General features: G+C 34.2%; 1 protein-coding gene across 1 annotated transcript in view; it reads right to left on the bottom strand.

Moving 5' to 3' along the window:
- The window catches only part of LRP1B (LDL receptor related protein 1B), a 750,913-nt gene that overhangs the window by 124,266 nt on the left and 604,086 nt on the right, over positions 1-22,561 (bottom strand). Inside the window, exons 45-53 of the mRNA XM_074828545.1 lie at positions 19,416-19,544; positions 16,708-16,827; positions 15,576-15,689; positions 15,229-15,378; positions 12,028-12,150; positions 10,153-10,272; positions 7,702-7,830; positions 6,609-6,731; positions 1,160-1,300 (exon numbers count right to left, since the gene is read on the bottom strand). Of these exons, the coding sequence (XP_074684646.1) occupies positions 1,160-1,300; positions 6,609-6,731; positions 7,702-7,830; positions 10,153-10,272; positions 12,028-12,150; positions 15,229-15,378; positions 15,576-15,689; positions 16,708-16,827; positions 19,416-19,544 (1,149 nt within the window). The remainder of the gene's footprint in view (positions 1-1,159; positions 1,301-6,608; positions 6,732-7,701; positions 7,831-10,152; positions 10,273-12,027; positions 12,151-15,228; positions 15,379-15,575; positions 15,690-16,707; positions 16,828-19,415; positions 19,545-22,561) is intronic.

Genomic DNA, 22,561 nt, shown 5'->3' with positions numbered 1-22,561 from the left:
CACAACTTGGTGTGGTCTATTAGTGTTTAGAATGAACGTTCTCATGGATCAGCTGCGCTGTGTGCATGTGAGATGAAACGATTGTGTAAAAATTGAATATTCATTTATTATTGATAGTACTGTAATACATTCTACTTTTCAGTTTCTTTGAAGGTTATTCCTCTCCTGGAAAATGTGTGAATACTTCAACTTACTACTCCCTCCTACACATTTGTTTTCATATAATTGAGAATCCTCTACATTATCTCTACACAAAATATAGTTCTACAGTTTAGAAAACTTAAAAAGCATGGCTTCTCTTCCCTGTGGATGCTGAGGTGTTTAGTAACATGACTGACTGAATTCTAATGCATTTCTTGTCTGAGGACACACATACATGTCTTCTCCCTGAATATGTCATTTCATTATCAATATGTCATTACATGTTTTTTCCCTTGAATATGTAATTTCAGCTACATTCAAGTTCTTCAAATCAGAATTAGAACACTTAAATATAAGGCAGGTATGCTGCCTTACTTCAGAGGAAATCAGTGGTTTCCATCCAAATTGGTATAAAGGCCTGGGCTACTATGCAATAAAGTTATAAGATCTAGACAGAAGAACTGGTCTTTCAAATAGCCCCAGAATAGTATATCATATGCAGACCAGGATTCATTTACCAGTCAAAAACCAGTCAGATCTCAGCAAACTTATTCGTGTCAGTAGAAAATATCCATAAAATCAATCACATTTGCTTGGTAATTTATTAATAAAAATAAACCAGTGTCTATTACTTACAGGAAGAACAACTTTACATCCCCTTTTGTATGATCTACTTCTGTGTGATGAGTATATTAAATACAGTAGGCATTTCCAGGGCAAGCTAGAAACTTTGGCAATTATTACATTAGTATAATCTTATTTTAGTACTAACAGAATTTATGCATTAAGGAACTAGCAGCCATCTTATGCCATAGGAACTAGTGGCTTGAACTTTGTGAACTGAAATTATGGATGATAAGGACTGACAACACATTCCTTTTGCAAGACATAAGGAATATCACTATGAAAGTACTGGAGATTTAAGCTATGAGGTTTTACATTTGCCTACCTACAACCCTAAACCATTGCTTTCCAAAAAGAAAGGTCATACATATGATTCAAAAAATTAAATACAAACCTGAACTTTTGCATTTTATGTTTATAGGTGCTTCATCAGAATGGTCTGGGCAGTCAAAATCACCATCACATTGCCACTGGGAATTTAACAGGCATCTTCCATCAGCACAAGTGAACTCTCCAGGACGACAGTGACGATACCCTAGAAATACAGAAATCGATGACTTCATACTTCACTTCATACTTTTGACATAAAATTTTGAATACACAAGGTAATGTAAGTAACAGTATCTGTTGTTCTGTAAAGAGATACAAAGAATTATATGCTTATGCATGACTGTCTACCAACAGAGAAATCACATGTCTCTTATGCAGCACAGTATAGTCATGAAACAATTCCCACACATGTAAAATGTATTTATGCAGCTCTCAGTCATACATACATTTTCTTTAGGTGCAATTTAACTTTTTGCTATTATTAGGAAATAGATTTATAACAGAAAATTTAGAAATTATTATATCCAGCAAATATTTTTGCAATATGCCTACTACTATATGCTTTCCCTTTAAAACACGCAGAACACTAATCATTTTAACCACACTAAACATGCATTTTCTAAGATGGCCACAAAATCAATATATATAAAACATATACATTTTCAAAGTTAAAGTGGATTGCTAACACAAAATTATAATATATAATGAAGTAAAGAAACCATAGACAGGCATTTGCTTCTTAGAACACAGCTGCTTAACCTAAAGTTCAAAAACAACAAAGCAGTGTGAAAATTTAGAAAAGTAAGCACAAATTTAGTTGTTCAATTTTGAAACATGAAAGTTGAAAAATTCCCAGAGGGAAAAATCACCTTTTATTTGTAAGGTATTTACTTACTGTACTGTAAGATTCATTACACTAAACTAACTACTAAAAAACTTATGTTCCTGTTTGGGAAAGAAATGTGTAACTTTTCCTGTATTCTACGTGTATAAATTCTTCCTCAAATAATCTGTAGTCCTTTAAAAAAGTATGAAAGCAAGCCTTGATTTAGTTTAAAACTCAAGAAAAAATATGAATATGGTTATAAAAGTATGCAACACTCATTCTGATTATGAAGAATGATTTTGAATTTTTTGAAAAAATTCCAAATTATGCTCAATTATGATTAACATTCTTTCCTCTTGAAAAAAATGCAGATTTTAAGCTCAAAAAATTTTATTCTTCCAAGATGTATACTCAAATTATAGTAACTACTGAAGCTTTTATTTAACTAGTGAAGCTGTGAACATGCGAAATGAGTGCTGATAACTTTCTAATACTTGTTCCTTTTTTCTAATTACTCTATTTCCACTATCTAGGAGAGTTTTGTTTCTGATAGCAGATGGAGACATAACATTTGACCATCTGGGATGAGATATCCATCTACATCAAGAGCTTTAAACCTCTTGTATATCTTCAGCTGTCATCTAGAAATGTGTTAATATAGTATTTTCAAAATTCAATACATTATTGCATCAATTAAAAACATTACTTGGAATTCATATAATTTTGTGGTCTCCTGAAGGTGGTTTTTTTCCTCTTTTTTTACATAGGTCATGCTTGAAAGAAGATTGGCCGGCTTGATATGGAAAAAAAATGAAGCTGTTTGGTTGTCTGAGACACCTCTGAGTGCATGATTTTACAGACCAACAGTTTTACCTTATGTCTACAGCATTTCACAAGCATGTCATCATCAGAAAGGTCATTACAAATGTGCAGAACAAGTGCTTCTGATTAATATTGCCTCTGCTCTGGATGACAGGACATAAAGAAACTCAAAACTGAAACCAGAAAATCCTTCCAATTCCTCCTGTATTTGTCTTTTGATTACCCGCATAAACAAAGTTATTTAATCTTCTTGATGAAATTTCATATTCTTGAATAGAGTTCCTAAATATTTTTTTTATTTTATTTTCAAGAACATAAGAGGTACCTCACAGTATGAGACAGTGGCTCATGTAGCTCAGTATTCTCTCTCTGACAGTAGCAATAGGAGATGTAAGGGAGAATGTATTTTGTTCTCATGCTCCACCCAGCTTAAATTATTGCTATTTTTTTGTTTACCAGTAAGTGATTATTAAGATTTCGTTACAAAGACATCAGAATACAGTGGAATAAAAATTGATATCAAGGACATTTTCAAGAATCAGAATGATTGTGAACTTCTAAAATCTGTTTAGATGCAAATTCTGATATAAGTAAAAAGTTTACTCCAATCGTCAATCCCATTTTTATATTATATCTGAATAATACTCTAGAAAAAACCAAGAAAATATACCTTTCAATGATACAGATGGGAAAAAAAAAAAAATCTAGATTTTTAAATGGATTCCCTTAATCCAGTTTCTAGGAATATATTTTAAATCAAATTTCATCCCATTCAGTAGACTGGCTGATGAAGAGTATCTTTTTTTTTTTTTTTTTTTTGATATCAAGATGCAAAGGTCTAGCTCTAGAATCTAATAGAGCTATGATCAGGCTACCTAGTTTGCAGTCAAATCGGAAATCACAAGTTTAAAATCTTGATGAATTCGGCTCTTTATTTTTACATCCTGAAAACACCTTGAAAAGTATATTTTGGAATTTGATTCCTACTCTCTACAAGTAGTTCCTTTCTCATAAAAGAATGTAACCCTTTCCTAAAATTACAGTATAAAGAGTTTACCATACCAGTCACACACTAAGGTGTGTATTTGATTACCAGCTAACAGAAAATTGCATTGGAGCAGCGTAACATGTAACCAACGTTGCTGCAGATTTCAGTTTACTCAGCAGAAATTGAGTCAGTGCCTGAAGGCACTGTTCCTCCTTCTGTCTCTTTCCAAAAGTCTGTCAACCTATCACTATTTGTCAGTATTTTAAGGGACCATGCATGTATATGATGCTATAGAAAACTTTAAATACACCAGCAAGAAATTACAAGCATGTAGAAAATAAAATGCACTTATTTCCAAAGTTTGTGACTGTTTAGTTCTGAACACTTATTTAGGAATCAAAGACTGCTTCTAAGTAAAATCCAATCAGAAAGGTTCTCCTACTAGCCCTACCATTCAAGTTGATCATATAGGGCTAAACAGAGGAACAAACCCATACTGAGTCACTCTCTATAAAGGGTTCTGGCATGCATAAACCATTGCTAAGGGAGGAAATGGTTCACAGTTTCATTATTGTGTGGGTCCACTCTCATGGTCTCCTTGTGGCAAAAAGGCCTAGATCACCACATCTGTTAAGACAGCAACATGAGTAGAACAGCGTGTGCTTGGAACCTGGCAGGATGGGTGCACCAAGTGGAGTTGCCTATCTGACCTCACGGAGAGCTACAGCCCTCTGGGGATTAGTGGGCATGGGAGCTAGTAACCCCGTGTTACTTCTGCTGGGGCAGAAGATGCACATATCTCTGCTCTCTGTGTGTGTCTGTGCTCAGAACTTTTTGGGACTAATTATAAAATGGTGTTTAAAAATGCATAACATCTATGAACACTGAAGAGAAGGCTCCAGGGAGACCTTATATCAGCCTTCTAGTACTTCAAGGGGGCTACAGGGAAGATGGGGAGGGACTCTTTATGAGGGGGTGTAGGGATAGGATGAGGGGTAATGGTTTTAAACTGAAAGAGGGTAGATTTAGATTAAATCTAAAGAGGAAATTCTTTACTGTGAGTGGTGAGACACTGGCACAGGTTGCCCAGAGAAGCTGTGGCTGCCCCCACCCTGGAAGGGTTCAAGGCCAGGTTGGACGGGGCTTTGAGCAACCTGGGCTAGTGGAAGGTGTCCCTGCCCATGGCAGGGGGGTGGAACTAGATGATCTTTAAGGTCCCTTCCAACCCAAACTATTCTATCATTCTATGATTTTGCAGGTGTGATTTACCCACTGTGATGCTGTTATTGATACTGAATGTATAGTTCACTGATTTCCAATTAGTTATCTGTCATTAAATAAATCAATAACCTGCTTTAATCCTGATTTGGTTTAAACCACATGAACTAAGCAGTTTTTCCCTACAACAGCTTATTGTCACAAACTGCTGCTTTCAAAACACCATGTAGTTTACACAAGTGAAAAGCAAATGACGTTTGCTAGGAAAGGCGTGTTTGTTCCCTTTTTGCTTCAAAGATCCAGACGTCGATGCTGGGAAGCGGCGTGGCGCAGGAAGGGAGAAACAGCAGAATGCAACAGCTGGTAATGAGAACCCAATATCCACACCAGATGCATTTCAAGATTTTACTTCACACTAGCTCTCTTCTGCTCTTATGGACTTCATGCGTGCTACCTGCTAAAGTTCATCAACTGGCTCAGCTTCAGAGGTTTTTTTGTTTGTTTTTTTTTTTTTTTTTTTTTTTTTTTCCTACCAATTCACTTGCTTTGACACTGCTCCATGTAAGCCAAAACACAGTATGTGGGGGTGAGTGGGAGATTTGTTTCAAAGGTGCTCTCCTAATCTATCTATCTAATGTCAATGGGGCAGGAATGGCTGTTGCCTCTTAAGTACCAGCCTACTTCTGGTGAGCAGACAAAGAGAAAGGACAATTTGGTGCCTGTCCAGTTCATCACAGGAGCAGGTTTCTTCCATGTCATATACAGTTCTAAGTGATGTTGATGAAATCTGTTCTTTATATGACCCGCAAACAAATAAATTATTTGCTACATTATATTATTTTCCTAAAATGTTCCATTACATGTTCAACTCAAACTTTACATGAAAAATTTTACTAAATGCAATTACCAAACATGCTTTTTCTTACAATCTTTGGATGTCTACTCACATAATTTATGCACATACACTCTTCAGGTGGTGTGTACAATAGAAATGCCTAAAATACATAGCTAGCCATCTTCTGCTGTGGTTCTCATCGCTTGAGCAAATTTCATAGAGTAAATAAGCGATATAGATTTTAACTGCACAAACCCTGGCATGATAATCAAAAATGTGTCTTTTTGGACAGAATATGCACTCTATATTTTCCATAAATATTATTTATATGGATGAATGTTTCTGAATATGATCTAGATATACTGTACAGACAGTCACATAAGAAACCCTAAATTCATATGAATGGTGATAATCAAACATTTACATATGGTTTTAGTTGATATTATTTAACTGCAGTGATAATCATGACAGAGATGCTTCATTATCTGATCGAAAAAATGCATAGAGACTCAAAAAAAGATATATAAAAAAGATATACATAATGAACAAGAAATTATAGACTGTACATTTTAAAATTCTGTTAAATGTTATTAGCAATCAAATGTAAGTCACAACTATAGCAAACAACTTGTCACTGTAGCTCCGGCTCCAAGTTAATACCAAGTTGTGTTCATTAATACATAATTTAAAAGTTAACATTAAAACAGTTCTAAAAAGTGAAGAGCTTTCTTTTTCAATAGTGACTTAAAGTAACAGACCTTGCAGAAGGCCTTACAGTTAACAGTCTGAAATTTTTCTGTTTACTCTACATTTGTTATACTTGCCACATTCCAGAGATTCATCTGATCCATCTCCACAGTCATCATCATGGTCACATACAAACTGTTTGGGAATGCAGACTTTGTTATGGCACATGAAAGCATTCTCGTCACAAGTGTTATTAGGAGCTAAGGAAAATACAGTACATAAAAATAAATGAAATTGAGAACAACAAGATATACAGCCATTTTCTTACAGAAAGATGAAATGAGAAGTAGTTAGTCTGAGTGGATTAAATGGAAATAACCATAACTTTTGAGTCATACAAAGAGCACCACACAACTCAATAGCAGAAAAAGCTATTCATCACCACAAAGATAGCTAAAGAAGTAAGGATAGCTAAGATCTCATGAAACGCAAGACAGAAAGGCTTCAGAAGTTGATGCTGTCTACTACTAACCTAAGGTCTGCCTCTGAGGGAAAGAACATTTGGGATGTACAGATGTCCTTCCTATGTTACTCTGCTCCTGAATAAAAGCTCCTTAAAATCCATAAATACTCAAAATATAACAGCATAGAAATGGTGATAAAATGTGCACGGAGAGAACATATTTCACTATTTTTAACCTATACCACTTTTATATACATTAATGAAACAAAGCCCTTAATGAAACTACTACTGAACTCCTGGCACTTTTAACGGAAATGTATCTCAGAAGACTGAAAGTAATAGTTTATAGGGCAAGAGATGTCAAGAACTGAACAATTAGCCAGAATAAATTGGAGACAGAACTGTATCTCCCCGTTTGATGCACAACCTCCCTGACATGCAGCAGCATTTTCTTCAGTAAAAGCAATAAAACTGCACAGTCAATAATGTGCTAATTTTCATTAGTAAACATGCTGTATAATGTCTATGATGTGACACACATACTGATCTTCAGTTGGTGTGCCTCATTATGTATTAACAAAACCTGAAGATGTTAGGCTGATTAAAACACTGAAGGATCCTGGTGTGTACGCTCACATGTGGTCCAACAATCTTTACTAACAATCTTCATGGTATACGGATATGATACTACAGACACATACAGCATCTGGATATTGTAAAGGCAAAAGTTCCATGAAAAGAAATACATTTTTAACATGCAAACGTACCACAGCCTGCTGTTGACAGTTCATCACTTCCGTTCGGACAGTCTCGTTCGCCGTCACAAAGCCAGTGTTGGGGAACACAGGCATGGGAGCCTAAGCAACTGAATGTATCTGCTGCACAGGTCACTGAACCTGGAAAAGCGTTACATGTGAGTCTTGAACATGTTCTAAGTTACTTTTTTTAATGGGTAATGACTGAGTAAGGGTTTTTTATTTTAAAACAAAACTGAAAGAAGATTTTGTTCTGCACAGTATGATAATCATACTGGCTAAGACTGTATTTTACAGTAACATTTTGAACTATCTGCTACTTCTTCCTTTCTTTTCATTTATTCAGTCTCTTAGTTTTCTGCAAGGAAATTTAATTTACCATACTTCATGAAAACTATCCAGCAGAATAACTTTTAAACCAATTTTGGTCTTTATGTTTGACTGCATGTTTGGACTGACCGAAGAAAGAACTAATCTTGTAAACCACATAATCCTCACGTCACTATACACCATGAGGCTAAAGGTATTCAAAACTTGCATGAGTCAGCCTCATGTGGAAGAGAACAATGTGTACCAAGTACAATAGTGGTGGGAGTAAGAAAATATTTGACAGTTCTAATGCAAGTAACTCAACATACTGTTTATTTGACTAGTTTTTTAGTTTTTTCTTAAAAGGCTTTTCTCCAGATAAGATTATAACCTAGGATTAATTTTACTCTGTTAGCAAACTTTTGAGCAATGCATCACTTAAGGTATTCTCTTAGATAAGTTAAATATACTTCACTAAAAAGGAGACAGTGTATTTTCTACCAATTTTAGTTAGAAATGAATAAAATAGTAAAATTCAAAACGGATTTTTTGTACTATTTATGCAGGAGAGACAACCTTTGTTTTCTTATACGCATTTGCCATTTTTTGATACTTCTGAAGTTAAACTTCATGTTAAATACATATTGATTTTTTAAGACCGTAAAAATCTGAAGTCATCTTGAACTCTCTTATTCCTGCAATTCAGATCTGCCCTCTGTTCCTAAGGAGAAATACAGTCTTAACTCTCCCCTCTTCATAACTGATGTGGACTTTTCCCTCTTCAGGAGATGGCCCACAATTTTATTGGTGGGCTTTCTTCTAATAAGAGATCTACAATGTATTGCAAGTCAAGATATCAAAAGAAGTAATACTGAACAACCTATAAAAAAAAAAAAGAGTTATGTTGCAGTGACACTTTGCAATTTGCTGGCCTTTGTTTTCCTCTCCATCTTTCTATTTTCTGCTTTCTATTTTCTTTCTATTTTCTGCTTAGTTTCCTACTAAGGTTCAGGCCTTGGAGCTTCTTAGGGTTTCACATTGTTCTACAGTAGTCCCAGACAAGGTGATTGTCTTCTCATTTCACACCTTCTCCTTTTCCTAGGGGAGAGAGGCAGAGAAAAATCTTCCCTTTCAAACAGACATTGCCTCCAACTCACCAGTTCTCAGCATGACCCGAATACCATGAAAAAAATGTATTGTAGGTGGATGTCAGCTTGAAGTTAATGTAGTAATTCATTCATATTTTGCCATATTAGAAAAGCATAATTTCCACCTTCGTCCTTTTCGTTTGTTAGCATTTCTACATCTGTGTTTGATTAAGAAACCGCTTTAAAAAAGCACAACTCTGAACACAGGCTGAAGAGATATCTTCTCTGTCTATTTAGCACTTCCAGTAAAGTTATCAACAATATTTTTACTGTAGTATCACACATGAAATACTGAAAAAAATGCTCTTTGTTGAATGGAATTTAAGAGGATTTTTGAAACTGAACAAATATCGAAGAGTTAAAAGTTGAAATTTTAAAATGAAAATCTTAAAATACAGCATAGATAAGGATGGAACCAATGTACAAAATATCATTAAATTGTGACAGTATGACTTGACCCAATGTGATTTTCTTTTGAAAAGAATACACTAACACACTTCCAGTCAACTGAGCCACAGAATGAAAATTACATTTTCAACTCCTTATGCAATTTGAAGGGTTTGGGAATTTGAGAGGGATATTATGCAGTAATGCTTATGACTATATGTACAAACATTTAAATGGAATAGGAGAAAGAGCTGGGGAAAAAAACCAGCTTTAGAGTCTTCAGGCACCTACCACTGAAATGTAAAAAGCAAATAGCAATACCACGGTTTTACCTTAAGGGTGAGAATGGGAGAAAAGTTTGGTTCTCCTTTTGCCCATGCTGGTGTGCCATTCATACCTTCACTGATAGACTACACACAAATCATACAGTTCCCACAAAAAGGTATCTAGTTGCTGGTTGGAGGGGGCTGGGGCAGGATATCCTCTAATATCCTATTCTAAAAGCACATGCTCTTTGGAGATGCTGCACTTGTTCCTTTTCCACCACCTTATTGGATCACTTGGCCTCTTTCAGTATGTATGACAATACACAATACAGATTTAAAATTATTCTACTTACCACAAATATCATCACTCTCATCTAAACCATCTCCACAGTCATCCTCACCATCACAAGTCCATTGCTTAGAGATGCATTTGTTTGCGGAGCAAGCAAATTGATTCCATGAACAAGATGAATCTAGGAATGACACCAGCCACTGCATTTGTTAGGTTCACAACAGCGCTGTGCTCCCTGTGTTTTCTAGCATAGTTTAGGAATCTCCACGCTGCTCCCTTCCGTCCTCCCAACTTTTGTGTATTAAAACACTCAAAATCCTAAATGCAATCCTAAATCTTGGTATTCAGGATGTTACCAGTTTGTCTAAGAGTTTGCATTCACCAATGCATTTTAAAAAAATATATAAATAAATAATAAAACATTCAAAAGACATTCAAATATTTGTAAACATTTTGCTAGTGGGATGAGGACAAACACTTTAAAACCATAAGTGTGGTTCATGGATATTAAATCACATGGATATTAAAACTATGGTGAACTGCTTATCATGGTAGTAGGGCAGAGACAGCACAGTCCAAAGCTTCCAACACAGCCTTCCTCTTGGTGTTGCGGTATTTAACTCCATCTTTAAAAGATTTCATATTCTTTTCTTTCACAAGAAAAATTGCTGTGTGTTTGCATTCTGTTGTTCCATTTACACTTTTGTATACATTGAAAATGATGGCATGCTTCAGCATTTCAAAAACAGTCTGCACAACTGTTCGAAATAAATGCTATTAGTATGACCTTTGTGAAAACCTTAAATCCTCCACTTCTCCCAAACTTCTTTAAGAATGAAATTTATTTTAACTGATAACAGCAGATTTTAATATTAACTATAAAAAGAATTGTAGGTAATGAAATTTGAATTTAAAAATAAAGTATTGTAACAAGTACCTTAAAATGGGTAACGTTAGTAAGTAGGGAAAAAATAATTGACTAAACCCCCTTCCCTCTCCCAAAAAATCAGCTAAGAGGTTTTACAATATTGCATATAAGAACATATATGTAATAAAACCTGTAAACGTAAACACCGAGTGTGTCAAAACAAAATATTCCGATGTTCACAGTGCACAGCAGTTCCTAGTTTTGAAGTTATAAGATGTACATACACAATGTAAACTGCAAACCAAACATGGAAATATGTTAATGGAAACTGAGTCATGAAGAGAGTAATGTATAACTTTCAACCCTGTTAAGTGGTAAAGCAAAAAAAAAAAAAAAGGAATTTACAACTTTCAGGTTTTATTTAAATAGGGGATGGTAAAACTTCATACCGCTTTCTGCTGCTCTGCTACAACAGTAATCCGTTCAGTTAATCCATACAAATTTAATTTAAAAGACCAGCTCTCACTATGAGGAAAACCAACCTACATTGCTCCTCAGGTAGAGTATAAGAATCTTAAAAGATCCGAGACAGAATGGACCCCCAACCTGGTTCACAGTTTATGCTGCATTTTATTCACATCATTTTGTTGTTACTTTAAATTATTATACCTGTATGGCCTCTCACGCAAAGAAATGTCTATTTTTATGTCATATAGGTATATTTTGGTTACTTCCTGTTGGGGTGAAGGTACTGATAGAAACTGATTATACAAAGTCCTAATGAGAAATTATGAAGAACTAGTGAAACTGTTAAATATTAAAGCAACAAAAAAGTCTTTATATACAAACATATATTTAGAAGAAAAAAAAATTGATAGGGCTTTCATTCTGACATAAGATAGGGTTTAAGATATTGGCACAAGAAGTATTAGAGACTTGAATCTGAAAATATAATATTCAAGACCCTCTTAAATAGATCTAGATCAATCTCTGAGATATAAATGCACACCTTTTCTGTCTTTAAAGTGCATTAGTGATTACGAAATATAAATAAGATAAAGTGCTCACCACAGTGCAATTCATCTACTCCATCCTCACAGTCTTTCTGCCCATCACAAAGCCAGGTGGTCAGAATACATCTTCCACTAGGACAACCAAAATAATTTTCTTCACATGTGGGTTTGTTTTGAACTGTGATAAAATAAAGAATGTAATGTAAAATGGTCTCTACTAGTATGATTAGGAGGCTATTACATTTCTGCTAAATTTCTGAATACTAATGGACAACAAAGTGTTTATGGCTAAAAATGCAAAAAAATATTAATTATATTATTTGTGTTCAGACAAATTAGAAAATAGTGATAGCTAAGTAGTTTAGGGAGCTGGAATACTTCATTTATTTAGAGAAGAAACAGATAACAGCTTCAAACTAAATTAAATGGACCTATAGAGGAAAGTAGTTCAGTTTGAGCTCGAGTAGATCGACATTGCTTGTTGTTTTACACCAGCTGAAGAAACTGCCCTTCTGATCTATCTGCTGTCATCTACAAGATAACCTAATTGTGGCAGTATTTTTGTCACATTCCCTGGGATAAGCTACAAATCTGATGTATGTACTGACTAACTGGAGCTATACCAGTGATGTTGGAGCTGGAGATTTAGACTGTGTCCCAAATTTTCCTTGCCTTTTTCCTTTGTAGAGCGTGAAAGACATTTAAGATTTTATTTTTATGGATGCTTAGAAAACAGATGTGAGGAAAGAAAACATATGATATATTTAGTTTCATAGCATAAGCACAAATATTAGTCTAATGAGTGGCACAGGTTCTTTTCAAAACCTCAAGAAAGTTTTTTGCCTGGGAAAAGTGAGGCAATACAACTAGTTTCAAGCATTGGAGATCACTAAAGCTCTCTGCCAAGGCTTCTATTACTCCCTTAATGTATTGGGGTTATCGACACTGGCTTTGTTTTTTCCACCCCTCCCTCTCTAAAAGAAAGTTAAAGTTATCATTATTTATGGCTTCTACAGCTGCCTGAATAGAAAAAAAAGAATAAAGAAAGAAGTGGGATGTCTATGATGACTGGTAGACATTAAAGATTGTCTAAGTAAAGCCACCACTAAATGAATATTTTGCCTTAATTATCTGTAAGAATGATGACACTGAACAAAGACTGTTAATGGGAATTATCATATTCATAATAGAAACAACACTCAAAAACTTAATGTGCCAAAGTTGGTCAGTTTTGAATGAAATGGCAAAGGAAATCACATACAGGTTGAATGGGAATGGTATTGCTTGCAAGTAAAGGGAGGAATGATCCAGGCAATTAGTCACACATTAAAATGATGGAACTTTTTGGCACACATTTGAAAGACAGAATAAAGTAATATAAATAAATGGACGATGGAATAAAATGCAACATTAGTTCACTTATGCAACATTAGTTTACTGAAGCTATACCACACTGCCCTCAAAATCTTCTTCGGTATGGAAAAAAACCCCTATAGACAAAGGAAATACAGTAAATCTAAGCTATTTTGAGCTCAATGCAGCATTATGTATAGAAAATCTAAAGAATTAATAGATAACCTGGAGAATATGGAGATTAGAATGGAGACTATAATTTAATATGCATCTGGTTTATAGGACAGATGAAAGTTCTTAATGTCAGGTTGATTGACATTAGTGCTGAAGTTCTAGGTTCCTTCTGGATCCTGGTAATATTTTCATCAACAAAAGTTGGCCCAAAATATCTGAGAATTCTAATAGAAGCTTCTGGTGACACAGTGGGATTATCACACAGAAAATCAGAATACTAAATGGGAATAATCAGATGATGTTAATTACTAGGCAAAAATTGGATGGTATTTAACAACATAAAATTAAAAGTTTTATTTTTACAAATTAGTAAACATCAATTAGTAAGCATTTATTTTTACTAAATACTGATTCTTAGAAGAAAGAAAGGTATTGGTCACAGGAGAAAAATTACAATCCAGAATGAGTCAGTTATGAAAACAAAGCTTAAAAAAAATGGAAATGTATTTGCACTGATACAAGGCAAAAGTAAGACTTTATCCGCTATACTGGACACTGGTCTGGCATGTTCAAGAGCAACGCAGGTTGAGATGACCAAGATGACACAGACAGATATCCCCATCTTCAAAGCAGGAATACTAAAATGCCTCATCTTATTTGTCATTGGAAGTGAAGAGTAAGGATATGATTACTGACGGACTACAAGGTCCTTCTCAGCATAAGAACGGGTATAAACTGGAACACATGTAGACTAGAAATTAAAAGAATGAATGAGGTTCTGAAAGATGATAGTAAAAGTAATACTATGAGCAAATACTACTGTTTTTTAATTTCATAGATTTTTATATGAGAGCTCAAGCTGCAGGAAAGGAGATACAGGCTTGACCACCCCAGAGTTTCTTTACTAGTGCATTGTCTTCAGTTTGATGAGAATTTTCTATGATGGGCCTAATCCTACAAATTTGTTATCAATAAACCTGTGCTCGTTAAAGTATTCTCCTTCTAAATACAGTTTATCACTTCTTTATTTATAGGTATGTTTACATATTGTACTTAATATTCTCAAACTTAAATGAGGAGTTCTGGATAATAAAGAAGCAAACACATAAATGCCATCCTTCATTATGTGAGAATTTAATATTGTGAATAATTCTTTGGTTAACACTAAATATAACATAAATAACGTCAGCCCTTGTTCTGGGACTCAAGTGTACCGTGATTGCTTTGTACTGGCTGAAGACCAGAATAATCACAAAAGCAATAACCCTGGATTCTACCCTGGCAGCCTATCCCGAGTACCTCAACAAAATAAAAGAGAAAGTAAAAAAAGTAAGCAAAAAAAGAAATACCATCCACTAAAGCAGTCGCTATTAAAAGTTCCTGAGTGATTGTGCGGATGCTTGATGAGCTTGACATTTTAATGACTCATGTTTTACTTAAATAAAAATGATTAATGACAGACCTAACCTGGAGGAAATGGAAAGCTAGACATTATAGTTTTCTTCAGAGAAATGCAGCAATAATTTGTAATAATTTGAATGCTCTAATGAAACACAAAATAAAGACTGGTGAAAAAACCTGCATTCAGCATTATATTAATCTCTGTATTAAATAAAACAGTATGGACTGATTAAACATATTGCAACACAATTAGAAAAAAGAACCAGAAATAAAGGAATATATTTTTCAAAAAAAGTAAATTAATTTTTTCTTTATTTTTCACAGTTACCTGGGCATTTTAGTTCATCCGTATAATCTCCACAGTCATTAGATCCATCACAGATCCATTCTGGCAGTATACAAAGTGAAGTTGAATTACAGCTAATAAATCCTGAAGATTTTATTCCAAGTTTATAGAAGTAAGCACAGTTTGTATTATCTGGAAAGAGACAGCAAATTACGACATTACACCTAATTCAAACCGAGACACTTATAGGTTGGTTTTCAGGTTTATCTTGAGTTTGCGCAGACCACGCAGCTGCTGGTATCCGACTAGTAATGACTATGAATTAACTGCAATATAACAAGGAATTATCACGGAACAGATGCTGTGATGAAGCACAAAAACAAACTTACTACAGTTCTTTTCATCTGAAGCATCTGCACAGTCAATGATCTGGTTGCACTGTGCTGATTTTCCAATGCAAATCCCATCTGCACAATGGAATTCTGTTGAAGCACACGTTGAATCTGTAACATATGGTCATAAAAGATGTAAATTTGTGTACTAAACAGAGTCTTCAGATGCATATTATATGTATTATATGTTTAAACCATCTACCTTTCAGAATGAGGCATTCAGAACACGCTGTACCTTCCATCGCTAAAAATCAGAAGAAATATAAGATCTAATAAAGTTGAAAGTGTAAGTTTCTAATTTTTATATTTGTTTTTTGAGTCTAAAAGTTTCTCTCTAGATAATTCAACTCAATTTGAGATAATCATGTTAGGAAGGAGGAAGTATTTTCAGGACCATCTATGAATCTCTCAGATTTCTTTCATGTAACATGAAAGGGTTGGGGTTTTTGCCTGTATTCTTTTCTCTACTCATATTCAGCTAAATGATTAAAAATCATGCAGTGCTTTCAAAAAAAATGCTAGTTACTACAGCTACATAGGTTTTAGCTATATATTGTGGAAAAATTTCCCCTCCAATCTTTCTAATTGTAGCTAAGGATTTGTGTTGTCTGCTAGCTAGTTTTTATTCATTGGCTGAAGCAGATATAAATATTCATTTTTTAAGACATAAAAAGAAAAACAATTCTGATATAAAAAGGGGAACAATTCTAGTGAGTTTTGCAAAGGACAGAGACACTGCCATGCATCTGAGAAGCAAAGAAATAGAATGCTAGCTACTTCAAAGGAGAAACAGTGCAGCAGATGTAGAGAAGAAATCACCCATCTTTCAACCCTTCTGTCTGTAGTAAAGACACTCTCTCAGTTATTATTTCACAGAAGAATCAGCAACTGTATTTTCTGAGTTTCCCATAGCCAAACCCACTCTCCTTCTAGAGGACTTCATATCAGTCCTAACATATGCTTTATCAAACATACCAGCATGCACCTGCTTGTTTTTAAATTCCAACAAAACAGATCCCAGCACTTGTAATTCCATGAAGTTATACACATTTTCTAGCTACTTCTAGTTACATACTAAGTATTTACAGAGTGATACTCCAAAATCACCTTGAAAGTAACTCTCATTTACCTTTACAGTCAAATTCATCAGAGTTGTCACCACAGTCATTTGCACCATCACATACTTTGTTACTTGAAACACAGCGACGATTAGAACATGGCTTGAAACCCTTCCGACACCCTCTATTTTCTGGAAGGTTAAGTACAAGCACATGATTTAATTTAGATGCTTGATATATAATAAAAATAGCCCTACATTAAAACCAGACAAACATTCCAGACAAACATTTTAAATGAAAATGCATTTGAACCTACAAGAAAAACTTCAGAAATTGTTCACTTTTTGTCCAGCAGAACTTGGACTGATAAACAGATAACGAGTGATAAATGAAAGCACGATGAGAAAGAATCAAAGAACGACAAAAAATGAAAGCCTAATTCCCAGTTTTCATTATCTTGTGGTATAAAAAGCCCATGTGCTTTAAATGTATTTGTTTTGACATATTTTTGTCAGGCGTGTGACAATGTTTGCATATAGAATCAATAATTGTATCATATAGAATGAAACATACCACATTTGCCCTAAACCAAATTAGGAATAAATGGAGAGTAAAATAACAAAAAATATTAGCAGAAAAGTTTTGGATTTCTGAATGTCAATACTGCAAGTGTTCTGCTCAGGTAAGTACAGTATTGAAGAATGTATGAATTTTACATATGTTAAGTCTGAAAATTCAGGAATTATTTACTGAAGCCCTAACTGTTGTGGAAGTCATGCCACAATAATAATAAATAAAGTTCACTGGATTAGTTAATCAATAATAATGAGTCCAGCATCCTGTACTTTATCAGATTCAGAGAACAACACACTGTATATGACCTAGTGCATGACAGAACCACAGTTCTTCCTGATATTTCCAATGTGTAGCTAAAAGTTCAGTATGGTTGATTTAAATCAGGCAAAACGTACACTGTCACACTAAAAATTAACATAATGTCCCCTTCACAAAATTATGTGGCAAATCCATGGAAAGACAAATGGTTGGATCCTGCATTTATATTTTTTCAGTATTGTAGAATAAAGTATAAAATAGTTTTAGCAGCTCAGTAAACCTCAAACAGACTACTGACATGTAAGACAACTTCTCTGGAATGACAAGAAAGAGTATTTTGAGATTCCTCACCAGCTACAACTTTCTTATCTGTTCCCAGATGACTTTCTCTCTATTCCTTCAACCTACTCTCCTCTCCTAACAAAGTAAAAGAAACTGTATGAAACCTTAATCTTTCTTCCATGAACTGTGAATGAAATAAATGACTAAAATTAACAGTAGAGACAAAGAGATTTAATCCACATAAAAATATAGCTGACTGGGTTTTTTGGTGGTGGTGTCATTTTTTGTAGGTTTGATTTTGGTATTTTTAAGCAATATGCATACATAAATACAAACACATCAACACATACTTAGTAAGGAAACCTAAGCAGGAATTCACAGACAGAAGTCATTTACTTTTCAGTGCTTTGAAGCCGTCACTTGTAATTCAAGGGCCTGTTCCCCCTGGTGACTATTGAGTGTTTTGTATATTCCAGATTCTTATTTCCTTGTCTGATGTGTTAACTTTCTTCAGATTCAAACAAACAAACCTCCTTAGTTATCTACATATAGCTGATCTGATGGAAAGTTATTGTTAGTTTTACATGACATGATCAAAGGAATAACCTCACAGAAGTCTGAATGCTAATAGGACACAAATTGAAGATCAAAGAAGAAAAAGAAATGTCATAATATCAGTTGCTATAGTCAGATTATTGGTGTTAATTTTTTTAAGAAAAATAAAAAAGCTATTCTGTTTCATTTTTTCCGGTATCAACCATGGTTATTAAAATGGTAGAGGTGAACTACAGGAATTAAACTATAGCAGTGGCAGATATAAACATAACGGGTCGGTTTGAAATTACATGAAATTGTTCATATGAGAAACAGAAGAGATACAGAAGCTTTGATATGGATATACAGAGCAAGATAAAGGCCAAGGGTTACAGGCACACAGGTAACAAGAAAATTTCACTTAATGTGCAGGATACATGAATTTACTAAGGTTCCTCAGAGATTTAGGAAAATTATTTAACAGTAGTGTTTTAGACACTGCATCAGGCAAACACAGTTGGACATAAAAAAACCTGGGAGTGATTCAGTTAGAGATTATTAGGGGAAAAAAAAACAGAGAAAGATAGAATCCCTTGGGAAAATTATGAAAGCAATGAGTGGACAACCTTGCATCTTCTAACTTGTTGCAAGATACAGACTGGTGTGAAGAATAATGATATTATAAACTTAAACAGAAAATTGGGTGGAAAGATATCTATTAGCCATTTTTGTATTTTTTAATACTTTTTATTTTAATGTTTTCTATTCACAGAGAAGACCTTATTAAATACGGAAAGCTAAATCAAAATTGCTAAATTAAAGCTGAAAATACTCACACATACCTGTGTTTTTCCTTATTTTTGTTTTAGAGACAGAAATATGAGAACATTTTAGATGCTTTTTATTAAATATGTCAGCTAATGCATGAAGATTGCAAGGAAAATATATTCAGGTATAAGTAATTCTATCCATATAATGTCAGGGGTTTTTTAATGTGCAAGTAGGTGTTTTCTTCTTGTGCATCTTGGTGAGCAATTGGTTTGAATAAGTAGAAAAGTCACAGAGGAACCAATATAAGAATGTATAACCAAAATGAGAACGTGAAGGTGAAACATCTGGAAATACTTACCACAGTAGAAAAGTTTCTCATCAGACTTGTCCTTACAATGAGCGATGCCATCACAAGTCAGCTGATAATCAATGCATTCACCATTTCCACATTCAAACTCAGAATAAATGTTGCAAGTAGAATTTTTAGCTAAAAATAAAACATATTAAAACATACTTTTTAATAGCTTTTATACTTAGTGAAAATGAGAAAGAAAAATATCTCCTACACAGTTTTGAAAACCTAAGTACAAAAAACCCCCACTGTGGCATCAGAACTGACAAGCTTCTACAGAATGGTGGCCTGATGACTGCTATACTTCTCTGTAAATTTTTGGTATTATGCAGGATTGAGGACTGATATGTAAATAGCAAACAATTTTCAGAATTTGCTATGAATACGTTGGGGTGAACTCTGAACCAAGGTAAGAGAGAGTCTGTAAAAGAAGAATACATAGCCAAATATCCCTGAAGAACATGTAGTAAAGCAACCGAAAGGCAGTGATTCTAATAAGATGATGATTTTGTAGCTATTGTGCTCAGCTGTCCTCTACCCACACATGCCTCTCCACAACCCCCAGCTTGTATGCAACCGTTTCTTAATAGATGTTTTAAAAAAATAAAATCTTGTCAACATAGCACATTCAAAAGCAAGAAGTAAACACTTACCATTACCTAGGAGTTAATATAAACTCTCAACTCTGTTTTGTGGCACTGTGCAGCTGCTCAGTGTGTACACAGGTACCAGCATTAATGTACTACATCCAATATTGAAGATATAGCCTAACACCCAGTGAAGAAAACCTGTCGTTTCTACTTTACTCACTGCTTATTATTATCAAAAAAACATTTAGACCTGTACATTTTTTGTGTTCTTGCCTTCTCAGAGTGGATGTCTTATCTACTATTTTAGAAGAGAACAAGATGTACGTTTAAAATTTTTACTCCTGCTTTCTCTTCAGATTTTCTATTAGTTCTGTTAGAAACTAAAAAGTATCACAAAATTGACACAGAACAATTTGATCATGAACTTTATGATAGTATGTACATTTGCTTCATCTGTATGGTTCTAAACAAAATATCAAACTTGAGAGAAAGAAGTAGTATATAGGGCAACTCAGGAGGAAGAATAGGAAAATTATACCTAATTATTATGCTTTTTTCTTGTTTCCATTATAATTACTTCAGCGCAAATTCAGGAATAACCCCTATCTACTATATACAAGTCAAGTCAATATAAATTGAAAACATTTCTTGATTTGATTCAAACATGAAGAAAAATATTTTAAAAGTGCTGTTAATATAGATTCAGGACAAGGTGAGATCTTATCTTTAATATGATTTATGTAGTCCTTTAAATTTTAATCAAGTTTATCACAGCAATTATTTTTCTCTCTCTTTCGCCATTTTTTAGCATTGTAAGAACTTAGATCTTAAGAAAAGTCAGTCTCAATTACATTTGTAGTTCATCTAGTTCAGCATCTTAGTCTGCAATCTTTAGAGAAAGATGGGGAAAAAAGAAGTATGTATAGTATAATCTGCCCACAGTTAAAGCCCAAGTGGAAAACCTTGCAGAGATTGCTTCAAACCCCAACTTTCAGAAACAAAGCATTTTAATGCCTTTCAAAACTGTTTCTTTGATGAGAAATAAGTAGTCTGGGTAGTCCTATTACCCATATAATAATCCAATCCTTCTTTGAATTTCACTGAAGCTTTGTCTCAAGAATCTTGACTGGAAGTAAGTTATATAGTCTAATTAGACTTTGAAAGGACAGTTAATTCCTTTTCTCAGTTGGAATTGCTAACTTTCAATTTTATTGAGCATCCCTTTCAACTGTGTTACAAAGAAAGAAACTTTTGATCTCACAGCTTAACTATAGTCTGTCTTGTTTCCATCCTTCCTGTGCTAGTCAACCCCAACGTTTAATGTTTAAGTCTTTTTTTTTTTTTTCTTTTAACTAATAACTCAGATGAACATTTCCTGCAAAGATTTAGAAGATGGAATCTTACATCATGGTCTAGATGAGGACTTAAACACAGTTTTACCTAATAGCAATCAATTTCAAGAGTTTTAATGCTTTTGGAAAATAGAAATGGCATATAATATTATCAAATAAATGATTGGACCTATGAATCTAACTGCGGAACCTCTTTCACTTCCACTGCCAATCATTGCCTTGACAAGGTAAAGAAACAGGTGAGAAAAAGTGCTTTAATTAAGGTTCGACTTCAGTAACTCATCTGATATAGCCCTAGACAGACCATATGGATGCAGGGAAGATACCTTTCTCTATCTCAGTAGTAATTATGATAGTCATATAAAAATCATAACTATTACTAAGAAAGTAGTATCTTACTACCTCTTACTACCCTAATAGCAGTTATGTTTTTTATCTTGGTTGTATTCTTCTCAACCTCTTTGGGATGCCAGCAGCCATCTTTCTCTCCCATCTCCAAACAAACCAGGACTTTTATAGCATTCATGAAACGAGTTTAAATCACTATATAAAATAAATAACATCCATTATATTTAATGAAGGTAAAATGAGGATCACTGAAAAATTTGTCTCCTTACTGCTCCAGACATTAAGAATTCCGACTCTTCTTTGTATTTTCTCTGATTCTAATTAATCTAGGAAACCAAAATATTTATCATAGAAATACCTTAACCAAGAATTGAAAAACTTTCAATCTGTTACAATTTGATCTTTTCTTCTTTATCAGCCAATGAGGTTTCTGCCCTGATGTGAGGAAGTAAAAAAAAAAAAACATTAGGCTTTTGCCAGCCTAGTAATGAGGGAAAAATTCCTTGCCAGATTCAGAGAAGGTGGTGGCAGTTAATTCTAAGTCTTTAGCAATTCCTGTACTTTACCATACTCTATCTCAATGTTAGCTGAGCAAGTGACAGGCCTGACCCACAAGACCAAGTACAGACTGGTAGGCAATGTAATTTAAGGAAATTTTTGAGCTCCAAGAGGTCTCACAAATGATCAAAAATCAGTAAAACTTGACAGTGAATGTGAAATAAGGTGATTATATAAGCCTGGTGGTAATATTCCATCTGCAGGAAGCAGAAACATTTGGCTCTAGTGGAAAATATCTTTTTGTAAAGTAGTAATGTCTTAATTAATATCTTTGAAGCATCAGCACTCAGATTCCTGCCATACA

This window comes from Strix aluco, chromosome 6 (assembly GCF_031877795.1).
Source record: "Strix aluco isolate bStrAlu1 chromosome 6, bStrAlu1.hap1, whole genome shotgun sequence".
Lineage (NCBI taxonomy): Eukaryota > Metazoa > Chordata > Aves > Strigiformes > Strigidae > Strix > Strix aluco.
The sequence above is the reverse complement of the archived record's forward strand: the minus strand, read 5'-3'. Positions and strand labels throughout refer to the sequence as shown.